The sequence below is a fragment of the Monodelphis domestica genome, chromosome 5, assembly GCF_027887165.1.
Source record: "Monodelphis domestica isolate mMonDom1 chromosome 5, mMonDom1.pri, whole genome shotgun sequence".
NCBI classification, from domain to species: Eukaryota; Metazoa; Chordata; class Mammalia; order Didelphimorphia; family Didelphidae; genus Monodelphis; species Monodelphis domestica.
This window is the reverse complement of record NC_077231.1, coordinates 257,432,322-257,458,999: the sequence shown is the minus strand read 5'-3', so window position 1 is coordinate 257,458,999 and position 26,678 is coordinate 257,432,322. Positions and strand designations below refer to the sequence as shown.

Genomic DNA, 26,678 nt, shown 5'->3' with positions numbered 1-26,678 from the left:
CCACCAAAGCCAGCTCCTTTCTCATGTGAATGAAATACAGCTTTTTAAAAATTTTCTTCTTAAAAAAATTCAGTGAAAAAAAAGAACTATGCTATAGCAGCATAATTATCCTGAAAACCACAAAAGCCAGGAAATTTGGGGTTATAGGATCCATGGTAATTTTTAATTCTATCCTTATACATAATTATGAAAAGGGAATATTTTATTACATGATCTTGAAATATTGGTCATGAAGAGTTCAAGAAATATTTTATAAATATGAGTTAATTGCATGTAAGAAAGATACCAAACATTTATTATAGAAAATGAGCATTTTATACAGGTTAATTTTCCTATGTGGCAGTGTAGCAAAATGGATAGAAGGTATACTTCAAAATCAAGAAGATTTGAGTTCTAAGCCCTGACTCAATACATACTGGCTTTACGGGATAGCTATGGGTGGCTCAGTGGATTGAGAGTCAGGCCTAGAGCCTGGAGACATCCAGAGTTCAAATCTGACCTCCAATATATCCTAGCTGTGTGACCTTGGGCAAGTCACTTAACCCCCATTGCCTAACCCCTGCTACTCTTATGCCTTGGAACCAATACACAGTTTTGATTCTAAGATGAAAGATAAGGTTAAAAAAAAACATATTGACTGTCTGATCCTGACAAGCCACTTACTTCTCAATGACCCAAGGAATTTTTTTTTTAAACCCTTACCTTCTGTCTTGGAGTCAATACTGTGTATTGGCTCCAAGGCAGAAGAGTGGTAAGGGCGAGGCAATGGGGGTCAAGTGACTTGCCCAGGGTCACAGAGCTGGGAAGTGTCTGAGGCCAGATTTGAACCTAGGACCTCCCGTCTCTAGGCCTGGCTCTCAATCCACTGAGCTACCCAGCTGCCCCCGACCCAAGGAATTTTTAATACTTAGGTCATTGATTTTTCAGGATAACTATGTTGCTATAGCATAGGGGTTTTTTTTTACTGAATTTGTTTTAAGGGAAAAAATCAAAAAAGCTATAGTGAAGGAGATGCATACAGGGTCACCAGGATTCTTCTTGTTAGTGGAAGGAATACCAAGAGCATCCCATAGGGAATGCATGCCAAAGATCCATAAGAGTCTTCTTACTCAGTCAGGCCACAAAGTAAGTGGGAACCAAATTGGGGGAGGGGACAGGGCTTTAAATGCCAGGCTAAACTTTGATCCAGCCATACCACTGCTGGGTTTATATCCCAACGAGATAATAAGAAAAAAGACTTGTACAAAAATATTTATAGCCACCCTCTTTGTGGTGGCAAAAAATTGGAAAATGAGGGGCTGCCCTTTTATTGGGGAATGGCTGAACAAACTGTGGTATCTGTTGGTGATGGAATACTGTTGTGCTATAAGGAATAATAAAGTGGAGGAATTCCATGTGAACTGGAAAGACCTCCAGGAACTGATTCAGAGTGAATGGAGCAGAACCAGGAGAACAATGTACACAGAGACTGATACACTGTGGTACAATCGAATGTAATCGACTTTTCTACTAGTAGCAATGCAATGATCCAGGACAATTCTGAGGGACTTGGGAGAAATAATGCTAGCCACATCTAGAGAAAGAACTGTGGGAGCAGAAACAGAAGAAAAGCAACTGATTGATTGCATGGGTTGATGGGGACATGATTGAAGATGCAGACTCTAAGCAATCACTCTAATGAAAATATTAACAATATGGAAAAAGGTCTGAATCAATGACACATGTAAAACCCAGTGGAATTGCTCATTGGCTATGGGAGAAGGGTGGGAGGAGAGAAGGGAAAGAACATGAATCATGGAACCATGGAAAAATATTCTAAATTAATTAAATAAAAATGTTCAAATTTTAAAAATGTCAGGCTAAGGATTTTGTGCTTTATTCCACAAGCAAGAGGAATCTATTGCTGACTCTGAAGGGAAGGGCATGATGTGGTTTAATGTGTGTTTTAGGAATATCAGTTTGGCAACTGGAAGGAACATGATTTGAAAATGTGAGAGACTGGAAGCAAGGAGAACAATCAGGAGATTAAAATAATAGTCAATGTAAGAGATAATGAGGCCATGATTAAGGAAAAGACTTTGAATAGAGAAAGGAAGAAATATGAGAAATATTAGAGAAGCCATATAGATAAAACTTGGAAAAAGACTGAATTAGGAGAAAAGAGAGAGGAAAGAGTCAAGGATGATTCCAAGGTTGAAAATCTGTAAGACAGAAAGGAAAGTGGGGCTGTGACAGCAAAATAGAGACATTTAGAATAGAGATAGGCATAAGGGAGGAAAACAATGATTTCCATTTTAGATGCTAATAGGATATCCAGACAGATATTTAGAGTGGGCAGATGACAATGAAACAGCTCCTAGATAACAGGAGAAAGATTGGGCTAAAGACAGACAGACAGATAGACAAAAAAGATAGATAGATAGATAGATAGATAGATAGATAGATAGATAGATAGACAGACAGACAGACTTAGGAGATGGTTAGAAAAGAGCTCACAATTAACTCCATAGTTGCTAATGAGATCACAGAAGGGAGAATCTTATGAAAAAAAAGAAAAAAAGCCCATAGCAGAGCCTTCAAAGACACTCAGTGAGTACTCAGAGGAAAGATACAATGAAGGAAACTAAGAAGCAGTAAGATAGGAAGAGAAATCAAGACAGAAAAATGTCACAGAAAGAAATTAAGGCAGTAGGAGAAAATGTCTAAGAGAATGTAGTGGATAGGGACTGAAATAGAAATGTTGATCTGTGTGACACTATTTCCTTTTGCTGTAACTGGTATATACTCTGGTTTGGGACTTAAGAGCTGCTGCTAGTAGGGGACAGCCTGAGGGCTGCTTAGTTACAATGGAGATAGAGGTACTACAGAGATAGAGAGATGCTGCTACAGATAGAGGGATGCTGCTACAGGGGAATGCACTGGGGTTTGCCTATTGATCCCTATTTAAAGGCTAATGGATCAATATTTTCCTAATCTCCCCCTAACCTCTTCCTCCCTCACTCCCTCCCTTAACCACCCACTTCTTGAAGCCTTTTGGCTTCCTCCCTCCCCCCTGAGTGGACTATAAAATACTTGTTTTCTTTCTCAGGTAAGGGGTTTATTGGGAAACAATAGGATGGGAAATTGAGGAAAGAGGGATGAGGGTTTCCCTAATCTATAATGAGAATTTGAGGGTTTGGGAATTCAGTCCAGTAACAACTGTGACAGAGGGACAGTTAGAGAGATGGAGGACAACAGTTAAAATGTTCTTTCTTCTTCACAAAGCCACCAAGGTTTCTCAGCCTAATTTCAGAAGCCCCCCCTCAAGGGTCCTTCAGCCTGGGACAAAAGCTAACAATATCAGTTCAGGGCTTCTCTCCTTCAGCCAACCACCAAGAAAGTCCCTCCTTCAGCCTGGCTTTCCTCCAACTCTTGGTCAGTAAAATCCCAGAGAGAGAGACAGAAACAAATCCCCCTGGCCAGCTTCAACTCCCAGAACCCAAAGCCAAGCCAGTCCCCCAAGGGTCCTTCAGCCAGCTTCAACTGCCTCTCCTCCTGGGAACATTCCTTTTGGAACCTTCTCTTTGATCAGGTCCCCAGCCTTGTTTCTTGCATCTTGACTTGTCCTGCAAAACCTCTCTCTCTCTCTCTCTCTCTCTTCATGTCTCTACCACAGGACAAGAAGTCAGATGGAATGAGAATTGAAAGCAAAACCACTGAGTTTAGCAGTTGAGAGATTGTTGTTAATCTCACTGCATGAGTGGTAATGTGAAAAAGTAGATTATAAAGGATCAAAAAGTGAGCAGAAAGTAAGGAAATGGCTTAGGAATATTGGAAAATAAAAGCATATTTGGAAGAAGGTTAAAGGTTTTCCTAAAATCAATAATCAGCAATTGGTCCTTGTTGAAGCCTATTTAGAAAAATGATTTAGCTTAGAGCTTTTATTTCTTTTAAAATGTGTTATATATGTAAATATATGCATACATATATATAGTAAGCTTAATAGGTTCTATCCCTGATTAAAAATTAAGGAGCAGTTTATGAGCTGCAATGTATCAAAATGAATCTGGCTTGGGAGGCAGGAAGACATGAGTTCAAATTCCATCTCTAATACTGTGGAACACTGGACAAATTATTTAACCTCTCCATGCACATGTCTACTCTCAAAGACTATAAATTGCTAAGAATGTACTAACTTGCATTGGTAAGAATTTACTTATTCTAGACTATTCTCCTAAACCACTGAAATCATAGTTGCAGTCCTTAAGGAGCAGTTTAATACTTTGTTCTATTATTTCAATAAGAATTCTTACAAATTGTATTCTAAGACAGAGAAGCTATAATTGATTGTTCTCTAATGTTCAGATTTGGGGAAAATCCAGATGGTTGGGGTCATACCAACTATAAAACTAACACATAGACATATATTGAAAAATGAAACTGTGCTTTAAAGTCATAAAGTGACATACTATAAAAATATAAAGAATTTTAAGAAAAATATGAAAACAATGTATGTTTCCTGATGGTGTGCTAACTAACTGTACTCAGCCCCGGACTGAGGAACATTTCAATGAGATCCATATAGTGGCAATAAGAGGATGGTGCCCAGATATTTTTTTCAACAATAAGTACTGTTTATTGATGCTAGGAAATAGTACTGAGGGGAATATAATTCTCCTTAACTAATATTTTTTAACTCTGAGCTCCCAGGTAGACAACACTTTTGGTAAAACACTTCAGTATTGGACCTGTTGCTTTCTCTTTCCTGGGTATATTTCCTTCCTTAATTCCTTCCTCCCAAATATATTCCCAATAAATATAACTCTGACTATAAAATGTCAGTGATTACTAATTTTTATAAAGACAAAGAAAATATTTAAAACCTAGAAAGGTAAATAGATTATCCTCTCAGCCTTTACCTACACTCCTCAGAAGAAAAGATTTCAGACTCCAATAAAGTAGCTGGGAAGGTGGGAAAAGGAGATAGATCACCACATTAGAGTCTATAGTTTGGAGGGACTAGAACTGGTTTCAATAACACATATTCTGTCTTGACATTATTCATTCCTAAGCAACCCAAGTAGCTTTGGTCCAGAGTCCCAGCTCCTTTGTTTGTGACAGTTACCCTTGCCTATACCTCTGCTCTCTCAGCCCCATGTGACTTTCATTTTCTTTGCCCAACTCTAAGATCATTCTATCAGGATCTTGGTTCCTCTTCAAGCCTTTCTCCTGAACTCAGTGAACTGCCTTTTAAAAGTCATCCCTAAAAATACTTGTACAAGAATATTCGTAGCTGAGCTCTTTGAGGCGGCAAAAAAATTGGAAAATGAGGGGATGCCCTTCAGTTGGGGAATGGCTGAATAAATTGTGGTATGTGTTGGTGATGGAATACTATTGTGCTGTGAAGGATTGATGATCTGGAGGCTTTCTATATGAATTGGGAGATCCTTAATGAACTGATGCAAAGTGAAATGAGCAGAAACAGGAGAACATTGTATACAGAAAGTAAAACACTGTGGAAAAGCCCAATGTAATAGACCTTGCTACTATAGTAGCAATGCAACAAGCCAGGACACTCCTGAAGGAATTATGTAAACTATCCACATTAGAGAAAGAACTATGGAAGAAATGCAAAAGCAAAACATATGACATCACTTATCATGTGTACATATGAGTATCTGATTTGGGGTCTAGGCTTTTAAAAAATTGCTCTATAGCAAAAATGAATACTATGGAAATAGGTATCAAGTGACAACATTTGTACAACCCAGTGGAATTGCTTGTTGGTTCTGGGAACAAGGAGGGAAGAGGAGAGGGAAAGAAAATGAATCATGTAAACATGGGAAAATAGCCTAAAGATTAAAAATTTAATTTAAAAAAATTTAAAAAATAAATAAAATAAAAATAAAGATCATCCTTAGGCATGGTTTATCATTCTTTGAAGTTACCTTAACATTTCAACATATGGTTCCTCTTCTGTGATTAGGTCAATGAAAAGCTAACATTCTCTCACACACACAAAAAGAGATAAAACCCATGCTATGTAGCAAAAAAAAAATACTAAATAAAGAAAGCATATTGCCTTATTACATATAGTTGGATAGAAAGTACATCAAGTTGCTCCATCAGTACAAATATCTTAGATAGGCATTGCAAAGAGAAGATGAGCTAAACCCAGAATTGAATGGAAGAAAAAAAGTGACCTGATCACATAGAGGAAATTATGTGGCACTATCAATGATCCCAATTACAAAAGCCAATATTTTTAATACCAATATTCTCCAGACTGTATGGTTGTTAATAAGAAAATGCTATAGTCTTAGTAGATAAAAAAATTTATATGACTCTCAAATCAGTAAAAAAATATGCTTATCAGTAGACAGAAAGCCAAACCTCCTGGGTTCAAATGTGGCCTCAAACACTTCCTATTTGGGTGAATCTGGGCAAGTCAATTAACTCTCATAGCTTTTGCCACTCTTCTGCCTTGGAACCAATACACAGTATTGATTCAAAGATAGAAAGGAAAGGTTTACAAAAAAGGGAAATTTGCTTATCAAGTGATATTGAAAACATGACACCAAGATATATGATGTTTTTTAACATATATGATGGTAAAGAAGTTTGGTTAGTCATATATAAAAAACACATAGCCTATGGACCACATATGGCCCATAATACTCCCAAATACAGCCCGAACCAGACTAAAATGTAATTGAGAAAATTTATCAAAATAAATAAAAAGTAAAATAAAATACAAATAATATATTTTAATGAAGTCAATATGTGGCCTGCAGGGACTCTTCTGTCTGGATCAGTAGCCCCCTTTCTATTTGAGTTTGACACCACTAATATAAAGAATAAAGACTGGGTAGTCCATATACTATTCTGGTAGCCAAAAATATCAAAAGACCAAGAAAAAGGCCACCAGTGTATCAGGTAAATGACTTATGGAGAAATTATTGAAAGACCTTAGATCAAAATCACATCAAATGAGAAGTAAGGATGGATCACAAGATAATAGGATCAAAGATATAGATTTGAAAGGGGTTAATCAGGACAAAAGCATTTATTAAGTGCCTATTATACACCAGGTACTGTAGAATTTGAAGCACCCTTAGAGAATATCTGATCCAACCATTTGACAGATGAAAAAAATAAAGAAGGATTTCATCTAATCTCTCCATTATACAAATGAAGAAAGGGTCTAAAATGATTAAATGCTTGCCTATGGTAGATAATCAGGGTACCCAGTTTCAGGATCAATAATCAACCTCTGACTTCAATTCTCCAATACTTTCTACTCCATAATTCTGCCTCCTAGAGTGCCACCAATACCAATGGACAAAGTAGCATTGTTGATAAATTCACAAAGCCATGTAAGGATCAAATAGAACCTATAATATTGGTGCCAGACTTAAAGCTATTGAATTATTCACTACTATTAGATGGGTTGGGCTTATGTTACTGTCACAAATTTGCATAACTCATTCTCTTATGTGGGCTTCATATGAAAACATACACTGTCAACTCTTCAAAATTTGTATGTATCATTCAAGATCTGATGATATGATAGTCAATTCTTAGTTATCTTGAAATAAATCAACCTTGTGGATTCAATTTTTAAAATGTTTATTGTGTGTTTACTATGTGCTCATAACTATTAAACATAGTGGATATAAAGGTTAGAGTTCAATGGGTCTTTAAGTATATAATGTATGAATATTTCCCATTCATAATGCTGGGAAGGATGAATAAGACATGGCAGGGCAGCTAGGTGGCTCAGTGGACAGACAGCCACGCCTACAGAAGGGAAGTCCTAGGTTCAAATCTGGACTCAAATACTTCTGAACTGTGGGACCCTGGGCAAGTCACTTAAGTCCAGTTTGCTAACCCTTATTGCTCTTTGCCTAGGAACTTGGTACCAAATCTCGATTTGAAAAACAAATTAACTGACTTGGCCCAAGAAAGGCAGAGGTTTCCTTCTATTGTCCCAAGAAAATAAAGACACAACTGGTGGGTACTGTGGTGTTACAAATGAGGAAGGAATGGGAGATATTTTCAAGCTAAGGAGCAGTGCTCCAGTTCCAAAGATGCTGCCTATCACTGCTATAATTGCACCTCTCAGTGCAACTACTAGAAGTTAAAGGTTTAAAAATAATAAAAGACATGTCTGCTGTCCTCATTTTCCTCATCTGAAAAATAAGCTTATACAAATTCTCTTAATATCCCTTCCAATTCTAATGATCTACAAATCAAGATTACCAGTCTTGGTGAGGTATGCAAGTAATTGTACAAATTATAAAGTGTTTTAGAAATTCAAATTACCAAGTGGGAGTAATCACTTTTACCTGCTGTGGGCTTGGGGGTTTGGGGAGTGGTATTAGAGAAGGATGATGTGGAAGTGAGAGGATATCAGAGAGAACTTCAAAAAGAAGATGATCTTAACTAAACATTTCAGTATTTAAATAGAATTTTAATATATTAAGAGTAAGGAGAGGGCAGAAGAAATCAGTAGAGTTTCGGGCAGGAAAAAATCTAGTTTCATTTAGAAAATTTGGGACTTCCGGTTAAGATGGCGGCTTAGAGAAAGCTAAAGTTCAGATCTCCGGAAAACCCTTCCCAACCGATCTCAAATTATAAGCTCCTAAGGCGCCGAAATTCAAAACGATCAACAGCACAGACCCTGGGAACCCTCCTCCTGGACCTGGACCCGGTTCAAAAGGTACGGCTCCCCTCAAAAGCCAGAACCCGAGATCACTCGGACCTCAGGGGTAGGAGCGCAGAGTCCAAGGCTCCCGGAAGCTGCAGCCCGGCGGGGCTCAGAGAGCAGGGTCCTCGGAACAACAACCCTCAGGGCCTTCTACCCGAGTCCGGGTGAAAGTTACTGCCTGGGGCTTCCGCTGCAGAGAGCTGGTCGAAACAACAGCAACCCTCAGGGCGGGCAAGACAGCCTCACGGGCTGGATCCTGCTATCCAAGTCTCAGTGAAAGTCCTTGCCCTCAGAGCTTGGGTTAGCTGCAGCCCATCCCCCCGCAGGCCGAGGAAACAGCCTCACGGCCAGCGATTCTGAAGGCAACTTCCGGAAAGCGAGCCGGGGGGAGAGTGTGGCCTCGTGGTCCGATCCTTCCATTCCAGTTCCAGTGAGGCATATTCAGTTTAACCCAGGGAAAGCTCATAGAACCAACATCTGCCCAGGACTAAAGCCTCTGAACACCAGACAGAGATAAGAAAAGCAAATCCTCCACATTCAGAGATGGCAAACTCCACAGAAGCACAGAAGCCCCAAAATCCCAAGAAAAATAAGAAGAAAGGGGCAACTTTGGACACATTCTATGGAGCCAAAATACAAAATACAAAGCAGATAGAAGAAGATATACAAGAAAATGCTCCAAAATCTTCCAAAGGAAATAGAAACTCTCCACAAACCCATGAAGAATTTGAATCAGAAATGACCAAAAAGATGGAAGCCCTCTGGGAGGAAAAGTGGGAAATAATGCAAAAGAAATTCACGCATCTACAAAACCAGTTTGACCAAACTGTAAAAGAAAACCAGGCTTTAAAGCAAGAACTAATAAAGCAAAGCCAAAACACCAAGAAATTAGAAGAGAACATAAAATATCTCACCGACAAGGTGATAGATCTGGAAAATAGAGGGAGAAGAGAGAATTTAAGAATAATTGGACTCCCAGAAAAGCCAGAAATAAACACCAAACTGGACATGGTGATACAAGATATAATCAAAGAAAATTGCCCAGAGATTCTAGAACAAGGGGGCAATACAGCCACTGACAGACCTCACAGAACACCTTCTACACTAAACCCCCAAAAGACAACTCCCAGGAATGTAATTGCCAAATTCCAAAGCTATCAAACAAAAGAAAAAATCCTACAGGAAGCCAGAAAAAGACAATTTAGATATAAAGGAATGCCAATCAGGGTCACACAAGACCTTGCAAGTTCTACTCTGAATGATCGTAAGGCATGGAACATGATCTTCAGAAAGGCAAGAGAGCTGGGTCTTCAACCAAGAATCAGCTACCCAGCAAAACTGACTATATACTTCCAAGGGAAAGTATGGGCATTCAACAAAATAGAAGACTTCCAACTTTTTGCAAAGAAAAGACCAGAGCTCTGTGGAAAGTTTGATACCGAAAATCAAAGAGCAAGGAATACCTGAAAAGGTAAATATTAAGGAAAGGGGAAAAATGTTATATTCTTCTTTTACTCAAACTCTCTTCTATAAGGACTACATTTATATCAATCTATGTATACTAACATGTGGGGAAAATGTAATGTATAAATAGGGGGTAAAGAAAGACCAAATAGAATAATGGTTCTCACACAAAGATTCACATGGGAAGGGGAGGGGAAGAAAACTCCTATAAGAAGGAGAGGAAGAGAGGGGGGGGGTTTACTTAAACCTCAATCTCAGGGAAATCAACTCTGAGAGGGAAAAACATCCAGATCCATTGGGATCTTGAATTCTATCTTACCCAACAAGGGTAAGGAGAAGGGAAAACCAAGGGGGGGAAGGGGGAGAGGAAGAACAAAAAGGGAGGGAAAGAGAGGGGGGAGGGGGAGGGAAGAAAAAGGGAGGGACTAAAAAGGGAAACATCAAGGGAGGGGACAAGGGGGACTGATTCAAAGTAAATCACTGGACTAAAAGGTAGAGCCGAAGAAGAAAAGGTTAGAATTAGGGAAGGCAATCAAAATGCCAGGGAGTCCACAAATGACAATCATAACTTTGAATGTGAATGGGATGAATTCACCCATAAAACGTAGACGAATAGCAGAATGGATTAGAATCCAAAACCCTACCATATGTTGTCTTCAAGAAACACACATGAGGCGGGTTGACACCCACAAGGTCAGAATTAAAGGATGGAGTAAGACCTTCTGGGCCTCAACTGATAGAAAGAAGGCAGGAGTGGTAATCATGATATCTGATAAAGCCAATGCAAAAATAGACCTGATCAAAAGGGATAGGGAAGGTAATTTTATTTTGTTAAAAGGGACTCTAGACAACGAGGAAATATCATTAATCAACATGTATGCACCAAATAATATAGCACCCAAATTTCTAATGGAGAAACTAGGAGAATTGAAGGAAGAAATAGACAATAAAACCATACTAGTGGGAGACTTAAACCAACCATTATCAAATTTAGATAAATCAAATCAAAAAATAAATAAGAAAGAGGTAAAAGAAGTGAATGAAATCTTAGAAAAATTAGAATTAATAGACATATGGAGAAAAATAAATAGGGATAAAAAGGAATACACCTTCTTCTCAGCACCACATGGCACATTCACAAAAATTGACCATACATTAGGTCACAGAAACATAGCACACAAATGCAAAAAAGCAGAAATAATGAATGCAGCCTTCTCAGATCACAAGGCAATAAAAATAATGATTAGTAATGGTACATGGAAAACCAAATCTAAAACCAATTGGAAATTAAACAATATGATACTCCAAAACCGTTTAGCTAAAGAAGAAATCATAGAAACAATTAATAATTTCATCAAGGAAAATGACAATGGCGAAACATCCTTTCAAACCTTTTGGGATGCAGCCAAAGTGGTAATCAGAGGCAAATTCATATCCCTGAAAGCTTATATTAACAAACAAGGGAGAGCAGAGATCAATCAATTGGAAATGCAATTGAAAAAACTCGAAAGCGATCAAATTAAAAACCCCCAGCAGAAAACCAAATTAGAAATCCTAAAAATTAAGGGAGAAATTAATAAAATCAAAAGTGATAGAACTATTGATTTAATAAATAAGACAAGAAGCTGGTACTTTGAAAAAACAAACAAAATAGACAAAGTACTGGTCAATCTAATTAAAAAAAGGAAGGAAGAAAAGCAAATTCACAGCATTAAAGATGAAAAGGGGGACAGCACCTCCAATGAGGAGGAAATTAAGGCAATCATTAGAAATTACTTTGCCCAATTATATGGCAATAAATACACCAATTTAGGAGAAATGGATGAATATATACAAAAATACAAACTGCCTAGACTAACAGAAGAGGAAATAGAATTCTTAAATAATCCCATATCAGAAATTGAAATCCATCAAACCATCAAAGAACTTCCTAAGAAAAAATCCCCAGGGCCTGATGGATTCACCTGTGAATTCTATCAAACATTCAGAGAACAGTTAATCCCAATACTATACAAACTATTTGACATAATAAGCAAAGAGGGAGTTCTACCAAACTCCTTTTACGACACAAACATGGTACTGATTCCAAAACCAGGCAGGTCAAAAACAGAGAAAGAAAACTATAGGCCAATCTCCCTAATGACTATAGATGCAAAAATCTTAAATAGGATACTAGCAAAAAGACTCCAGCAAGTGATCAGAAGGATCATTCACCATGATCAAGTAGGATTCATACCAGGGATGCAGGGCTGGTTCAACATTAGGAAAACCATCCACATAATTGACCATATCAACAAGCAAACTAGCAAGAACCACATGATTATCTCAATAGATGCAGAAAAAGCCTTTGATAAAATACAACACCCATTCCTATTAAAAACACTAGAAAGCATAGGAATAGAAGGGTCATTCCTAAAAATAATAAACAGTATATATCTAAAACCAACAGCTAATATCATCTGCAATGGGGATAAACTAGATGCATTCCCAATAAGATCAGGAGTGAAACAAGGATGCCCATTATCACCTCTACTATTTGACATTGTACTAGAAACACTAGCAGTAGCAATTAGAGAAGATAAAGGAATTGAAGGCATCAAAATAGGCAAGGAGGAGACCAAGTTATCACTCTTTGCGGATGACATGATGGTCTACTTAAAGAATCCTAGAGATTCAACCAAAAAGCTAATTGAAATAATCAACAACTTTAGCAAAGTTGCAGGATACAAAATAAACCCACATAAATCATCAGCTTTTCTATATATCTCCAACACAGCTCAGCAGCAAGAACTAGAAAGAGAAATCCCATTCAAAATCACCTTAGACAAAATAAAATACCTAGGAATCTACCTCCCAAGACAAACACAGGAACTATATGAACACAACTACAAAACACTCGCCACACAACTAAAACTAGACTTGAACAAATGGAAAAACATTAACTGCTCATGGATAGGACGAGCCAATATAATAAAAATGACCATCCTACCCAAACTTATTTATCTATTTAGTGCCATACCCATTGAACTACCAAAATACTTCTTCACTGATTTAGAAAAAACCATAACAAAGTTCATTTGGAAGAACAAAAGATCAAGGATATCCAGGGAAATAATGAAAAAAAAACACATATGATGGGGGCCTTGTAGTCCCTGACCTAAAACTATATTACAAAGCAGCAGTCATCAAAACAATTTGGTACTGGCTAAGAAACAGAAAGGAAGATCAGTGGAATAGACTGGGTGAAAGCGACCTCAGCAAGACAGTATACGATAAACCCAAAGATCCCAGCTTTTGGGACAAAAATCCACTATTCGATAAAAACTGCTGGGAAAATTGGAAGACAGTGTGGGAGAGACTAGGAATAGATCAACACCTCACACCCTACACCAAGATAAATTCAAAATGGGTGAGTGACTTAAACATAAAGAAGGAAACCATAAGTAAATTGGGTAAACACAGAATAGTATACATGTCAGACCTTTGGGAGGGGAAAGGCTTTAAAACCAAGCAAGATATAGAAAGAATCACAAAATGTAAAATAAATAATTTTGACTACATCAAACTAAAAAGCTTTTGTACAAACAAAATCAATATAACTAAAATCAGAAGGGAAACAACAAATTGGGAAAAAAATCTTCATAGAAACCTCTGACAAAGGTTTAATTACTCATATTTATAATGAGCTAAATCAATTGTACAAAAAATCAAGCCATTCTCCAATTGATAAATGGGCAAGGGAAATGGATAGGCAGTTCTCAGATAAAGAAATCAAAACTATTAACAAGCACATGAAGAAGTGTTCTACATCTCTTATAATCAGAGAGATGCAAATCAAAACAACTCTGAGGTATCACCTCACACCTAGCAGATTGGCTAACATAACAGCAAAGGAAAGTAATGAATGCTGGAGGGGATGTGGCAAAGCAGGGACATTAATTCATTGCTGGTGGAGTTGTGAATTGATCCAACCATTCTGGAGGGCAATTTGGAACTATGCCCAAAGGGCAACAAAAGAATATCTACCCTTTGACCCAGCCATAGCACTGCTGGGTCTGTACCCCAAAGAGATAATGGACACAAAGACTTGTACAAAAATATTCATAGCTGCGCTCTTTGTGGTGGCCCAAAACTGGAAAACGAGGGGATGCCCATCAATTGGGGAATGGCTGAGCAAATTGTGGTATATGTTGGTGATGGAATACTATTGTGCTAAAAGGAATAATAAAGTGGAGGAGTTCCATGGAGACTGGAACAACCTCCAGGAAGTGATGCAGAGCGAGAGGAGCAGAACCAGGAGAACATTGTATACAGAGACTAATACACTGTGGTATAATCGAACGTAATGGACTTCTCCATTAGGGGCGGTGTAATGTCCCTGAACAACTTGCAGGGATCCAGGAGAAAAAAAACACCATTCATAAGCAAAGGATAAACTATGGGAGTGGAAACACCGAGAAAAAGCAACTGCCTGAATACAGAGGTTGAGGGGACATGACAGAGGATAGACTCTAAATGAACACTCTAATGCAAATACTATCAACAAAGCAATGGGTTCAAATCAAGAAAACATCTAATGCCCAGTGGACTTACGCGTCGGCTATGGGGGGTGGGGGGGAGGAAAAGAAAATGATCTATGTCTTTAACGAATAATGCTTGGAAATGATCAAATAAAATATATTAAAAAAAAACAACAAAAAAAGAAAAAGAAAATTTGGAAAATCTGAGCCAAGAAAAAGTAAGTGACATATAGTCAAGCAATAAATAATAATGAGGATGATGTTAATTCATATTTATAAACTACTTTAATATCCACAGAGAGCATTTCTCCTGAAAGCTTATTACTAGTTCCCTTATTTTTACAGATAAAGAGTAAGATGAGTAGAAGCAAGATTTGAACCTTGGGTCCTGCAACTCAAAATATCTTTTGCATTAAGGACAAAAGAGTGAGCAAAGGCACCAAAAAAAGCAGAAGTAGTTCAGGAAATTGTCATTGGTTTGGTAAGAGGATAGAGGATGTGATGGAGAAAAAGTCAGGCCGAAGCATGGGAGTGAAAAGCTTGGAATGACAGGCTACAGAATTTGAGCTTCATTGAATAGACAATGGGGATACCATGAGGGGTTTTGAAGAAAAGAGAGTCTTGGTTACTGTAATACTTTAGGTTAATTCTGGGTACCAGATAGACTGGAATTATGAGTAGAATGAAGATAAACCAGATTCAGGGAAAACCTTTAGGAGGTCAACAAATGATATAAGTGAAAATTAAAAGAGGACTTAAACATGGCCATGGAAATGGAAGAGAAGCACTTGAAACAAAAGATAGTGTTGAATAGATCAATAGATTAGAGAGGGGGTTCAATAGATAGGAGAGGAATCAACTGATTGTCCTTGGATGAGGATAGGAGAATATGGTGATGAAAAGGGAAGAATCAAAGGTGGCAATGAGATTTTTGGCTTGGGTGACTGGAAGAATATAGGTCACGACTAGAAATAAATCAGGAAAAGGAACAGATTTGAAAGAAAAAAGGATAGTCTTGGTTGGACACAGAAGTACATAAAGACTTAGAGAGAGGTTAGGACTGGAGATCAAGATGTTGGAGTGAGTCATCCAAAGCTGATAATTGTCCTAAATGAATCATCCTTGGGGGTACATGAGTTGCTTAGGGGAAAACAATGTATCAAAAGAGAGATAAGTTGACTAACAGTTTTATAGTGCTTTGAAGTTTGCATAGCCCTTTATATACATCATCTCGCTGAACTTCATTATGTGCACTAGACCATTACCATTATCCTGTCACAGAAACTGAAGCAACCAATTTTCCATGAAGGAACCTAAAACCAGTCTATATTAGAGGTATCAAATGTGTGACCCAACCCAGATTAAGATGTAATTGGGAAATATTTTTTAAACTAAAAATAGAACACAGATAATGATTTTCTAAGTCAGTGTGACTACATCCAGCAGGGATCCATTTCTATTTGGGTTTAACATTGCTGGACTAGAATTCTTCTTCAGATTGTAGGCAATCTCATAGTGAAGTGTTTTTTACATCAAGAAGTTATACCGAAGCAGGTACAATTCCTTCAACTTTTTTGATGATGAATACTATCTATGAGTTTTTTAAAAATCATGAAGTTGCATCTGAAAGACCAAGGTGAGTGTCTCCTTCCACTGTCCCAAGAAAATGGATGAAGACCATCCAGCAGTTCCTGTGGTGTCACAGCTGGTGAAGGCATGATAGAAACTTTCAAACGAATAAGTACAAAGTTCTAGATGAGCACCAGTTCCAAAGATGGTGCCTGTCACTTCTATAATTGCACTTTTCAGGACTATCCCATTCCTACCAAACAATTCAACCTAAAATGGGAAGAAGAGACTGACCTTAAAGTGGTCCTGATGTAAATGACTACAGGAGGATTTCAACTATGCCCTCTCTTACCATTATATCCTGAAACTCCCAATTCTCTACATTATATAAATATTATGGTCCATTTTAGTCTTTCATTATTTTTGTAGATTTACATATACTTACTATTCTATCGTCATACAAATACATCTTCACATTATCTTGTTTTTCATTTTGTTTTGGAGATTTCATAACTATAAGGAACTTACTGCACAGAAATTCCTTCCCCTGGTACCTATCAGCCACTTGTCTACAGCTTTTAACCTTCAGATTAGGTGACTTGCCAAGAGAGTCAGATAGCCAACATAAGTCAGAGGGTGGGGGGTTGCTTTTGACGGCAAGACCAGCCCTCTGTTGACTACATTCCCTTGCTTCTCTGTTCCATGTTGCTACTCATGTAACATTGCTTGAGTTCTCAAAGATGCCACTCACATCATGTTTTCCGGTTCCGTTGCACAAGCGCCCACTGCTTTTGTAACATTCACAAGGAGAGCCTGGTTTGTTCCAACAAGCAAATTAACAAGTGGCTGAATGCCACCACATCTCCGGATAATAGCTCGGTTTTCCTGTTCTTGACAACATTCTCCCAAAGCTCCAACTACATTCACAAGTACTTCTTCAGGTTGATCAGTTAAAAGTCCTACTAGTGTTTCAATAGCCTTGTATTCTCGAAATCTATATTGTAATATTGGGAAGAGAGACAGCAAAACATTTTTTAAAAGAAAATTTTCCATCTTATGAAGATTTTTTTTATTTAAATTCTTAGATAAACTAAACATTTAAAATACTTCATGAAATTAAATCATGTACTCATGCTCCTTATCATAGTCTAAATTTGACTTTTGCTATATTCTATTTGTTCAGATTCAATTTACTTTAATAATAATGGTTTACATCATTTCAGCTAAATATTCATCTCAAAGGAGCTTAGAAAGAAGGAATAATTAATTCCAATGGACAAATCAATGTCTGAGTTAGGTGATACAAAGGAGAGAGGTTTGGACCTGGAGTCAGGAAAACAGGAGTCCAAATCTGGCCTTAGACACTAGCTGGGAAAGTCATTCTGTCTGCCTCAGTTTTCTCAACTGTAAAATAGGGATAATAGTAGAACCTACCTCCCAAGGTTGTTGTGAGGCTCAAATAAAATACTATTTCTAAAGTGCCTGGCACACCATAGGCCCATAATAAATGCTTACTCCCTTCTCTCTCTGATCACCTTATTTCAGTTTAAACAGAACAGAGATGTCCACTTTATATAAAAGCTAAAAACACATCAGAAAGAAGTCGAATGTGAATTGTTGATTCATTGCACAAATTATAAAAATTTGGACAGAAATCTTACAAGGGTTGACTGTGTGTGTATGGGAATGTATACACTACACACACACACACACACACACACACACACACACACATATATACATAAATGGGGGAGTATACACAAAACCACCAACTAGATTTTTAGTATAGATCAGGGGCTTTTAACCTAGCAACCATGAACTTTTAAAAATTGGTTTTATTACTTTTTCAATGTAATTAGTTCCTCCCTACTCCTATGGATTTTGTTTTATGCATTAAAAAATACTATTCTGAGAAGGGATTCATAGTTTTTATCAAACTGCCAAAGAAGTCCACAATATGAAAATGGTTAAGGACATCTCATGTAGATGGAAAATAAGTTTGGTACACAATTAAACAGGGAGCAATAGAAATATCAGCAGAAAATTTCAAAGTTTCTATTAAAGAAGCCCCAAACTTCCCATAAAAAAGGCCCAGATCTCTAACACTAACATTCCAGCAATATGGCAACAAGACATAGAACAAAGGATAAAAGTATAAAAAAATTAATATTAAACTGATAGGAAACAAACATTTCCCATACAAGAAAATCATGCTAGGGATGGAGAAAATCTTTCTTTTGAAACTATTCTATTATATTCATTATCAAGATAGTATATTTCTAAATTGGATTTGTGAAAGGTCAATATAACATTTGTTGTACTTTGAAAATGAAAAATTAATCTTATATTGCCAAACAATCACTTAAGAGTAGATAGTAAATCTAGGAGTTAAAAAATAAAAACGCCTCTTAACGTTTACCAAAATTTAAACTTTTAATGAATAAACATATTTGAAAATATACTTATGAATAATATTTTTCTTCTGGATATTTCTATGGATTGATTGAATCAATAATAATTAATGAACATTTTGGTTTATCCACGGAACCTTGGGGCTGATAAACTGAATGATGATTGCATTTAATCCCAAAAGTCTTGTAGATTTCTTGCAGAACTTGAGAAGTGAAATGGGACCCCCTGTCCGAGTCTATGGTATCAGGAATGCCATGTCTAGGTATTATCTATTTTTAATAGAAATCTCACTACTGTTTCTGTGTCATTTTTCTTCAAAGCCAAAGATAACCATCAGGCTTCAGTCTCCAAGTCAAGAGAAAACCTCCTTCTTCCCTCTTTCAAGCCAAAAGGATTCAGACTTCAGTTGGTCTGCTTCCAACTGATTTTCCCAGTCACATTCCAAATCAGAATGCTCTCGTTTGAATGACAGGTCATAATTCTCAGCTATTCCAAGCTCCTGCTACAAACCATTCTCAATTTCTCACTTCCACACACCCCAGAAGCTTCATTTCCCATTCCCCCTTCCCTAAAACTGTCCAGGTTCCAAATCTCCCTCAGGTAAAGTTGAGGCATTTCTAAATTTAAAAGACTGCCTGCCCAGAGAGTCATGCAGCATCTTTACCCAGTCAGTTTACAGCAACAGTTACCTTGGCCCCAAAGGAGGAAAAGTTCCCTAGGTAGAGGAATCATTGCCAGGGCAGGCATTCCCATGGTGCCAAGAATTCCTTTTATTAGCAGGTATATAAATGACTTGAGACTTAACCCTATATTTCAGTAGTATGATATTAGGAGAACGCATGTTCATTTCCATGAATTTTTCACATAAAATTAAATGCTTTATCCTTACTTTGTCACATTCTCTTTGCTGATTGAACATTTCCATATGGCTCCCGTGACTGCTGCTAGACGTTCTTTATTGTCTGTATTATTAAGCAGAGCTGCAAGTGGCTTAAGGCCGCCATGTTGCCTTACCAGGTCTCGAGTTTCCTCATCTTCAGCACACTAGACAAAAGTACCAAGGGATAAAGCTCCTATTAGATAGTTCATAGGAATATTAAAATTAATAGGAATCTATTAGCATAATGGATGCATTTGATAAGTGATTCTAAGAGTTATATTTTCCAATTTTGTGGCATCTTTCTCTTGAGAAATCTACAAATGGAGCACAATCCTTCACTGCAGTAAGGTGATAGAACCAAACATGTGGTTCATGGACCCTTAACATCTCTGTGTCATCATAAAAACTTCAAGTCCTGCCTCAGACATTTACTAGCTATGCAACCCTCAGCAAGACACTTACCATCGTGGTTCTCAGTTTCCTCATCTGTAAAACGAGGGGGTTTGGACTTAATGGCATCCAAGGTCTCTTCCAGCTCCAATTCTCCAAATGAGCCTTTTAGCTTGAAAATTATGCTTCCCCCTTAAGAGACACTGGAAGGTGTGAGTACTTTCTGCACCCTTCATAATTCACCTCAGAATGTGGGTCTTTACTATGCTTCCATGAAGAGGAAAAAATGGGCCAATTTTGCCACTGCCCCCTATATACAAAGTTGTAAACCCCATCAACAAAGCCTGGTCAGAGCTTTGATAGACCATGAGAACATGTTAGAGTGGGAAAAGAGCTATATTTGGAGTCACAAAGTTCAGCTCTGCTACTTACCCTTGGGATGACTTTGAGGAAGTCATCTCATGTCTCTGAACTTCCATTCTTTCATTTGTAAAATACGGGTGTTGCAGATGCCTTCTAAGTTCCTTTCCAACACTAAATGTATGATCCTATGGCCAAAGCATTATTTTGTTTTGGGATGGATGATCTCTATGATATGTTTCTACTTCTATCTCTCCTACAAACATTGTGGATAGAGGACTAATTCTTATGGGAGTAGAAAAATGAAGCCTATGAAAATTTAGCCAGTAAAATTCAGCAATCTACCCAAGTGTACCACAGTCCCTTAGTGATGGAAGATGCAGACCTTTTAGTTATAATTATAGAAGTTCATCTTTTGTTCTTAAACACCTTATCAATCACATTTTAGTTCAATATTGGAGATACATTTTAAAATTTAATGATTTTTTAATCAAATGACCCTTTTTCAGGGTATATAATCTATGAATAATAAAAGATGATAGTTGGGTAGTATCCTGAAAAGAAAATTGAAATCAAGGTCTCATATGTAATACTGAGAAATGAAAATTATATTCTATTTGAATCTCCTGGCTTCACTCATCATGGTAGAGGGAAAAGATCATTGGCCTTGAAGTCAGATGACTTGGGTTTAACAAAAAACAAAAACAAAAAAAAACCTCCGATCTTACTATCTGAGTATCAGTTGACAAACTGCTTTACCTCAGTTTTCTCATCTGCAAGATGACAGGGTTGGACTAGAAAGACTCTGAAGTTCCTTCCAGCTCTAGATCTACAACCCAAGGTTTATGCCATGAGTAGAAAATTTTATATTTTTTCAAGTATTACATGGATTCTGAGTTGTAGTCTATTGTTCAGGTGCCACATTATAAATTAAATAAAATTACCAATCTTTATATCTAATAATATTACTTGTCAATGACCTGGGCACAAAAGCAGTTTTCAAGGATATTTTCATTTCCTCTCCTACTTATGATGGCACCTTCTCCAATGCCTTCTTTTAGGCTCAGATAGCATTTTACACCCCAGTCACTTAACTATTTTATTCAATATTCATGTCGAGGGCCATTTCCTCACAGTAATCTGACCTAATTAGGTGGGAGGTAACCCACTAATGTTTCAAAGAGAGTGTTTACTTTCTACCATTTCTACCCTATCTGAAAAAAAATTTCATGTATAAAAAGTAAAAGAATAAAATAAAGGGAAGAAAAGGAAATACAATGTCCATTCTCATTAGAATATATTTCCAAGGCTACTATAAAAGACACAGTGTTGTAATAAAGAGAAGCAAAAACCCAGAGAGAGAGAAACAGAAGGAGGAAGAAAGAGAGGAAAAGAGCAAGGGAGGGAGAGAGTGACAGAGACAGAGAATTTAATAAGGTAAAGATGCTTTTAAACACCATAATGTTTTAAATATTTTAAAACACTATAAACATACTTGAGGATTCTTATAGCAGTTGTTTGTAATAAAATAAAATATTTTAGTAGTTCAGGAAACTCTCTGAGATTCTTAGTTACAGAACAAATGTTGATCTGCATTGGTAATAGAAGATCCCTGTATCAATAAAATCACAAATTTTACTAGACCATTTCTATCACATTCTCAATAATTCCTTTCATCTGTTGAATTGAAAAGAGGCTCCACTTGGCAACTGATACAAATACATTATTCTATATTTTATTGTTTTCTATATTGAAAATTAAATATTAAATCAAGATAGTACTTTTTAAATGTCCAACACTGAACACTTCTTAGAAATCTAATTATTAATCAAATCTTCACTTTAAGTAGGTTAGTGGGTCATCACATTGGTATACTCTTATCTGTTTCAGAAATCTGTTAGAGGCTAAATTTAATCTGAAGAATAGAGAAATGGGGGTTGGTGAACTAGCTATCTTCGGATATTTGAATGATTTTCACATGAAAGAGGAACTAAACTTGTTCTTTTGAGTCCCTGAAGGCAGAATTTAGAGTAATAGCTAAAGGTTGGAAAAAGTTGAATTTTGGTTGATTCCTAACAATTATTGCTGTTCAAAGGGGGGGAATGGGTTACATAAGACAGACAGTGGGTTCTCCTTCATTGGAAGTCTTCACCCAAAATCTAGATGACCAACTGTCAGGGTTGTTGTGGTGTGTCTTGTTTAAAGCCTAAATTGAACTGGTTGGCTGACAAGATTCTTTCCAGCTTTGAAATTCTATGAATCTAACCAACCCCAACCATAGGGATCATTGGTCCCACCTGATAGATGGCCATGGCACAATGCTCCTGAAGCACTTCATTTTCACTATTAAGGTTTTTCACCAGATTTTCAATAATCCGCTCTGCTTTGATGGCTGCACGGTAGTTTTCCTAAAAATATGTTAAAATATAATTTTATGTATTATATATAAGCCATATGCATCTATGTACAGTAATTAAAAAGTTAACTAAATTCTTACCAAAAATATTTTTAAAAATTCTATCTATGCCTATAAACTTCCTCTGCCTCAGATAGAGCTTACCCTTCAAAACTATGGCTAATTTGTGTGTGTGCGTGTGTGTGAAATATTTGTCATGGGTTCCCTAAAAATTTTGTCAGGCTAGATCCAAGTTGATGATGGAGTTAAAAAAAAAAACTCTCTACTAGTAGTCATCTTTGCTCTTGAGTTGTACCTACATTCTTAGCCTCTCCTTCATATTATATTGGCAGAGTATGATGAAAATTCCTCTTGTAATCCCTTACCCTCTACACTTATTCCAGTTTTCCTATCGTACTGACAGTATTCTATTATGAAAACAGAGTATTGCATAAGACACCATTAGGCAGATTGCCCAATTTTAGTTTTATGCATTTGTGGTAAGAAACCAAAATTTAAATAAAAAGTTATAATTTTTTAAAAACCACTTCATTAAATTTTCTTGAATTAAAACTGAATCCTTATGATGGAAATTTTACTTTCAAGTTGAGCTATATATAGATTTCATGATCATCTGGGGCTTTGGGGCTTCCCAATAAGAATTTAGTTAGTTTGGAAAAATATGATTTTAACACAGCTCATTATTATGTGGACTTAGATATATTAGGGACTAAACCATGCCCACTATTACTACCAAAGCATTACTTTATAAAGCTAAAACCCAATATAAAATAATAACCATTGCTAATACTTTTCCCTAGAACCTTTATAATAAAAACTTCCCACTGTTGTTTTACCAAAGCTATAATTAGGAATGCTTCCACCCAGTGCAAAAGACAAAAAAGGTATCCTATGCTTGGGGAGGAGGGAGACAGATATTTTCCAGATTTCAGAGTAGAATGTCCTAAATTATTAATAATTCTTGCTAACTAGGTGCTATTTAGGCTCTGTGTGGCTGATTCAAGGATTCTGGGATGGTAAGTGCTTCTATTAGAGAAGAGATTCTCTTCTATTTACTTGCCCCCTCACCATCACTACCACTCTACATATGCAAGTGTATTGACACATTTTTGAAGAGGGGTTAGTTATGGTCATTGATTTGGACAACTGGACTCAGGACTCATCACTTGTCTATGCATGAATCCATAGATGCCCCTCCTATGACTATCTAAGAGTTGACTTGGAGCATGAATTCTCAAAATTGGCTCCACCTAAATTTGGCAGTTTGGTGCAAAGTTCTGGTTACCCTACCATGGTCTTCATTTGCAGCATCCTAGCCTGACAGTCTTCCAAAAGAATTTAAATTACTTGAATTATTAGGGGTATAGGATACTCCACAATATTCTGCTAAAAGGTAAACTCATTATGACAAAAATAATATTCAAAAATTATGGTATATTTAATAATTATTTTGTATATGCAAAACAGATATCTACCCAAAAATCTCTCAATAGTCATCATTATATATATATATATATTTAATATATATTCTAAAAATAAAATTATGTAACTATTATATATGTATATATACATATAAAATACTTACCTTCTGTCTTAGAATTAATATTCTGTATTGATTCTAAAGCAGAAGAGCAACAAGGGCTAGGCAATGGGGGTTAAATGACTTGCCCAGGGTCACACAGCTAGAGATTCAAATAGAGGATCTTCCATCTCCAGGCCTGGCTCTCTATCTCCTGAGCCACCCCATGATGTATTTTTAAAAGCTCAAGGAAACCTGAACTTCCTTCACTTAATAGTGATGGCCAAGTGGACAGAGTTGGTGCAACTTACCTCTGAGGCACATTCCTGCAAAGTCCCTACAACAGGAATTAGCATGTCCTCATGAGAAGATTTCAGCAAGCGAGCCAAGAGAGGGATACCCCCTGCTTTCCGGATCGCCTCTTTGTTTGCATGGCTCTTACTGCAGCTCCACAGTGCCAAAGCCCCACATCGGGCCACTTCTACATCCTTGGTCTCATAATGAAAAGTGCGGTGAGAATGGTCTGGGGTGCTCTGGGCATAGTCCAACAGCTCAACCTGAAAGGACAGGTAAGTCTTGCTGTATTGTCTCTATCTAATATATCAAATAGTATATTTAATAATATATACTAATAGTATATCTAATAATAACCAGCCTTGCAGTTCAGTAATCCACATACTGTCATCCCCATTTTATGGATGAAGAAACCAAGGCTGAGAGAGGTTAATGACTTGCACACACTCACACAACTAGAAAGGGCTGGAAGCTGATCAGGACTCTGTTTGGGAATCTAACGATTCTTCCATATGTCTACAAACATAATTCAATAGCCATAAAGTTGCGAATCTCCATGAAATTAGTGCATTTGAGAATTTACAATGTGCTAAATAGCTGCTAATAAAAAGAAAGCACTAAATGATTGGAGGTACCCTATATTCTATCCTCAGAAGGAGTTCCATTCCATTATAATCCTGCATCTTGAATGCAATCCTTTCAAATATAATCAGCATATTGATGCAGCATTCTTGGTTCTAGCAACTCTCCTTAGTTAAGAGCAATGCAGAGATTTCTGAGAAGTTTCCCAATCTTCCCCAAGGGTAGAATGATGCAGGAAGTGGAGATGTTAATGATGGAGAAATAATGTTTGTCAGCACTGTAGGTGCTGATGCCAGGCAAGGAGTCTAGAAAGCATGGTTCTGGCTCAGCATGTTTGCACCTGCTCTTCTGACTCTGCAGAGAATTCAGATCATGTAGTTAATGTGGATGAAAAGATTAGTGCAAAGCCTCTGGGAAGGGGAGGACTTGTTCATCTCCTCTCAGATACTATAAGACTCAGAAGAAGAATGCCATCCATTTCTGGTTATCTCCTCCATCTAAGTAGCTGCCTCAGTTGGTCAGAGTTATCTAGTAAGGCAGCAATGAACCAGAACTATTTGACGTCTGGCAAGACAATAAGGTCTGAAGGGAACATTTTCTTTAGACTTGTTATTTTCATTGGTATAACACTAAATATTTGAATTTCTTATAGTAATAATATCCTTCCAATTATTTTTCTTCTTTTATTTCTACAAATATTATCTTGTAGTTGTATTTATATAAGCCCTAAATGTGAGTCAAGTGAGCCACACTCCAGCACCTATAATTATTCTCTGCCACAAAATATTTTTGCAATAAAGTCACATTCTTCACACTAAATGGGGAGTTAATAATAACATTAGATTTGGAATAAGATAGTTCTGAGATATAGAGAGCTGGTGATGAGGAAATTCCTCCCTACAGATGCAAATCAGCAACTACTCTGCAAGTTGGAACCCTAGCAGACTGCTTGAGGGGAATAAGAGGTTAAATGCCTTATTCACAGTCACACAATCAATATATGCCACAGATGGGCTCAACTGAAGTTTTACTTGGAAGGAAAGATTTGGCCATGGCCAACAGTTTGGGAACCACTGGCTCTTCGTGTCTTTTTTGCTACGTTTCTACACCCAGTTCTGTTGTGGTGTTCACTTCTTTCAGCTGGGTATGATTCTTCATAATTCCATTTGAGGTTTTCTTGGTGGAGATACTGAAATGGTTGGCTATTTCCTTCTCCAGCTCATTTTACAGATAAGGAACTGAGGCAAACTGGATTAAGTGACTTGCCCCGGGTCACACAGCTAGGAAGATCTGAGACCAGATTTGCTTCCAGGACCATCACTCTATCCATTACACCACCTAGCTGCCCCAAACTCAGCTTACTGTATGTTTATTCATTAAAACCACAATACTGTGTCAACTAATTTTGGTTCACATTTAGGAAGATGGTGGAATGAATTAATGAGTAGTGAACATTTCTATATTGCTTTTAAAGAGTAGAAGTTACTTAGGTGGTAGGTAGAGGAAAGGATGCCAAGTACCAATGTTGTTAATGTAAATACTTGGGAAAAGATCATATTAAGGGAAAATGGTTTTAATGGAAA

General features: G+C 37.1%; 1 protein-coding gene across 4 annotated transcripts in view; it reads right to left on the bottom strand.

Moving 5' to 3' along the window:
- ODAD2 (outer dynein arm docking complex subunit 2) overlaps positions 1-26,678 on the bottom strand; it is a 216,251-nt gene that overhangs the window by 105,451 nt on the left and 84,122 nt on the right. For all 4 annotated transcript variants that reach the window (XM_007504821.3, XM_007504818.3, XM_007504820.3 and 1 more), the window contains exons 7-10: positions 24,531-24,776; positions 22,582-22,692; positions 19,544-19,698; positions 16,994-17,236 (exon numbers count right to left, since the gene is read on the bottom strand). In XM_007504821.3, the coding sequence (XP_007504883.1) occupies positions 16,994-17,236; positions 19,544-19,698; positions 22,582-22,692; positions 24,531-24,776 (755 nt within the window). The remainder of the gene's footprint in view (positions 1-16,993; positions 17,237-19,543; positions 19,699-22,581; positions 22,693-24,530; positions 24,777-26,678) is intronic.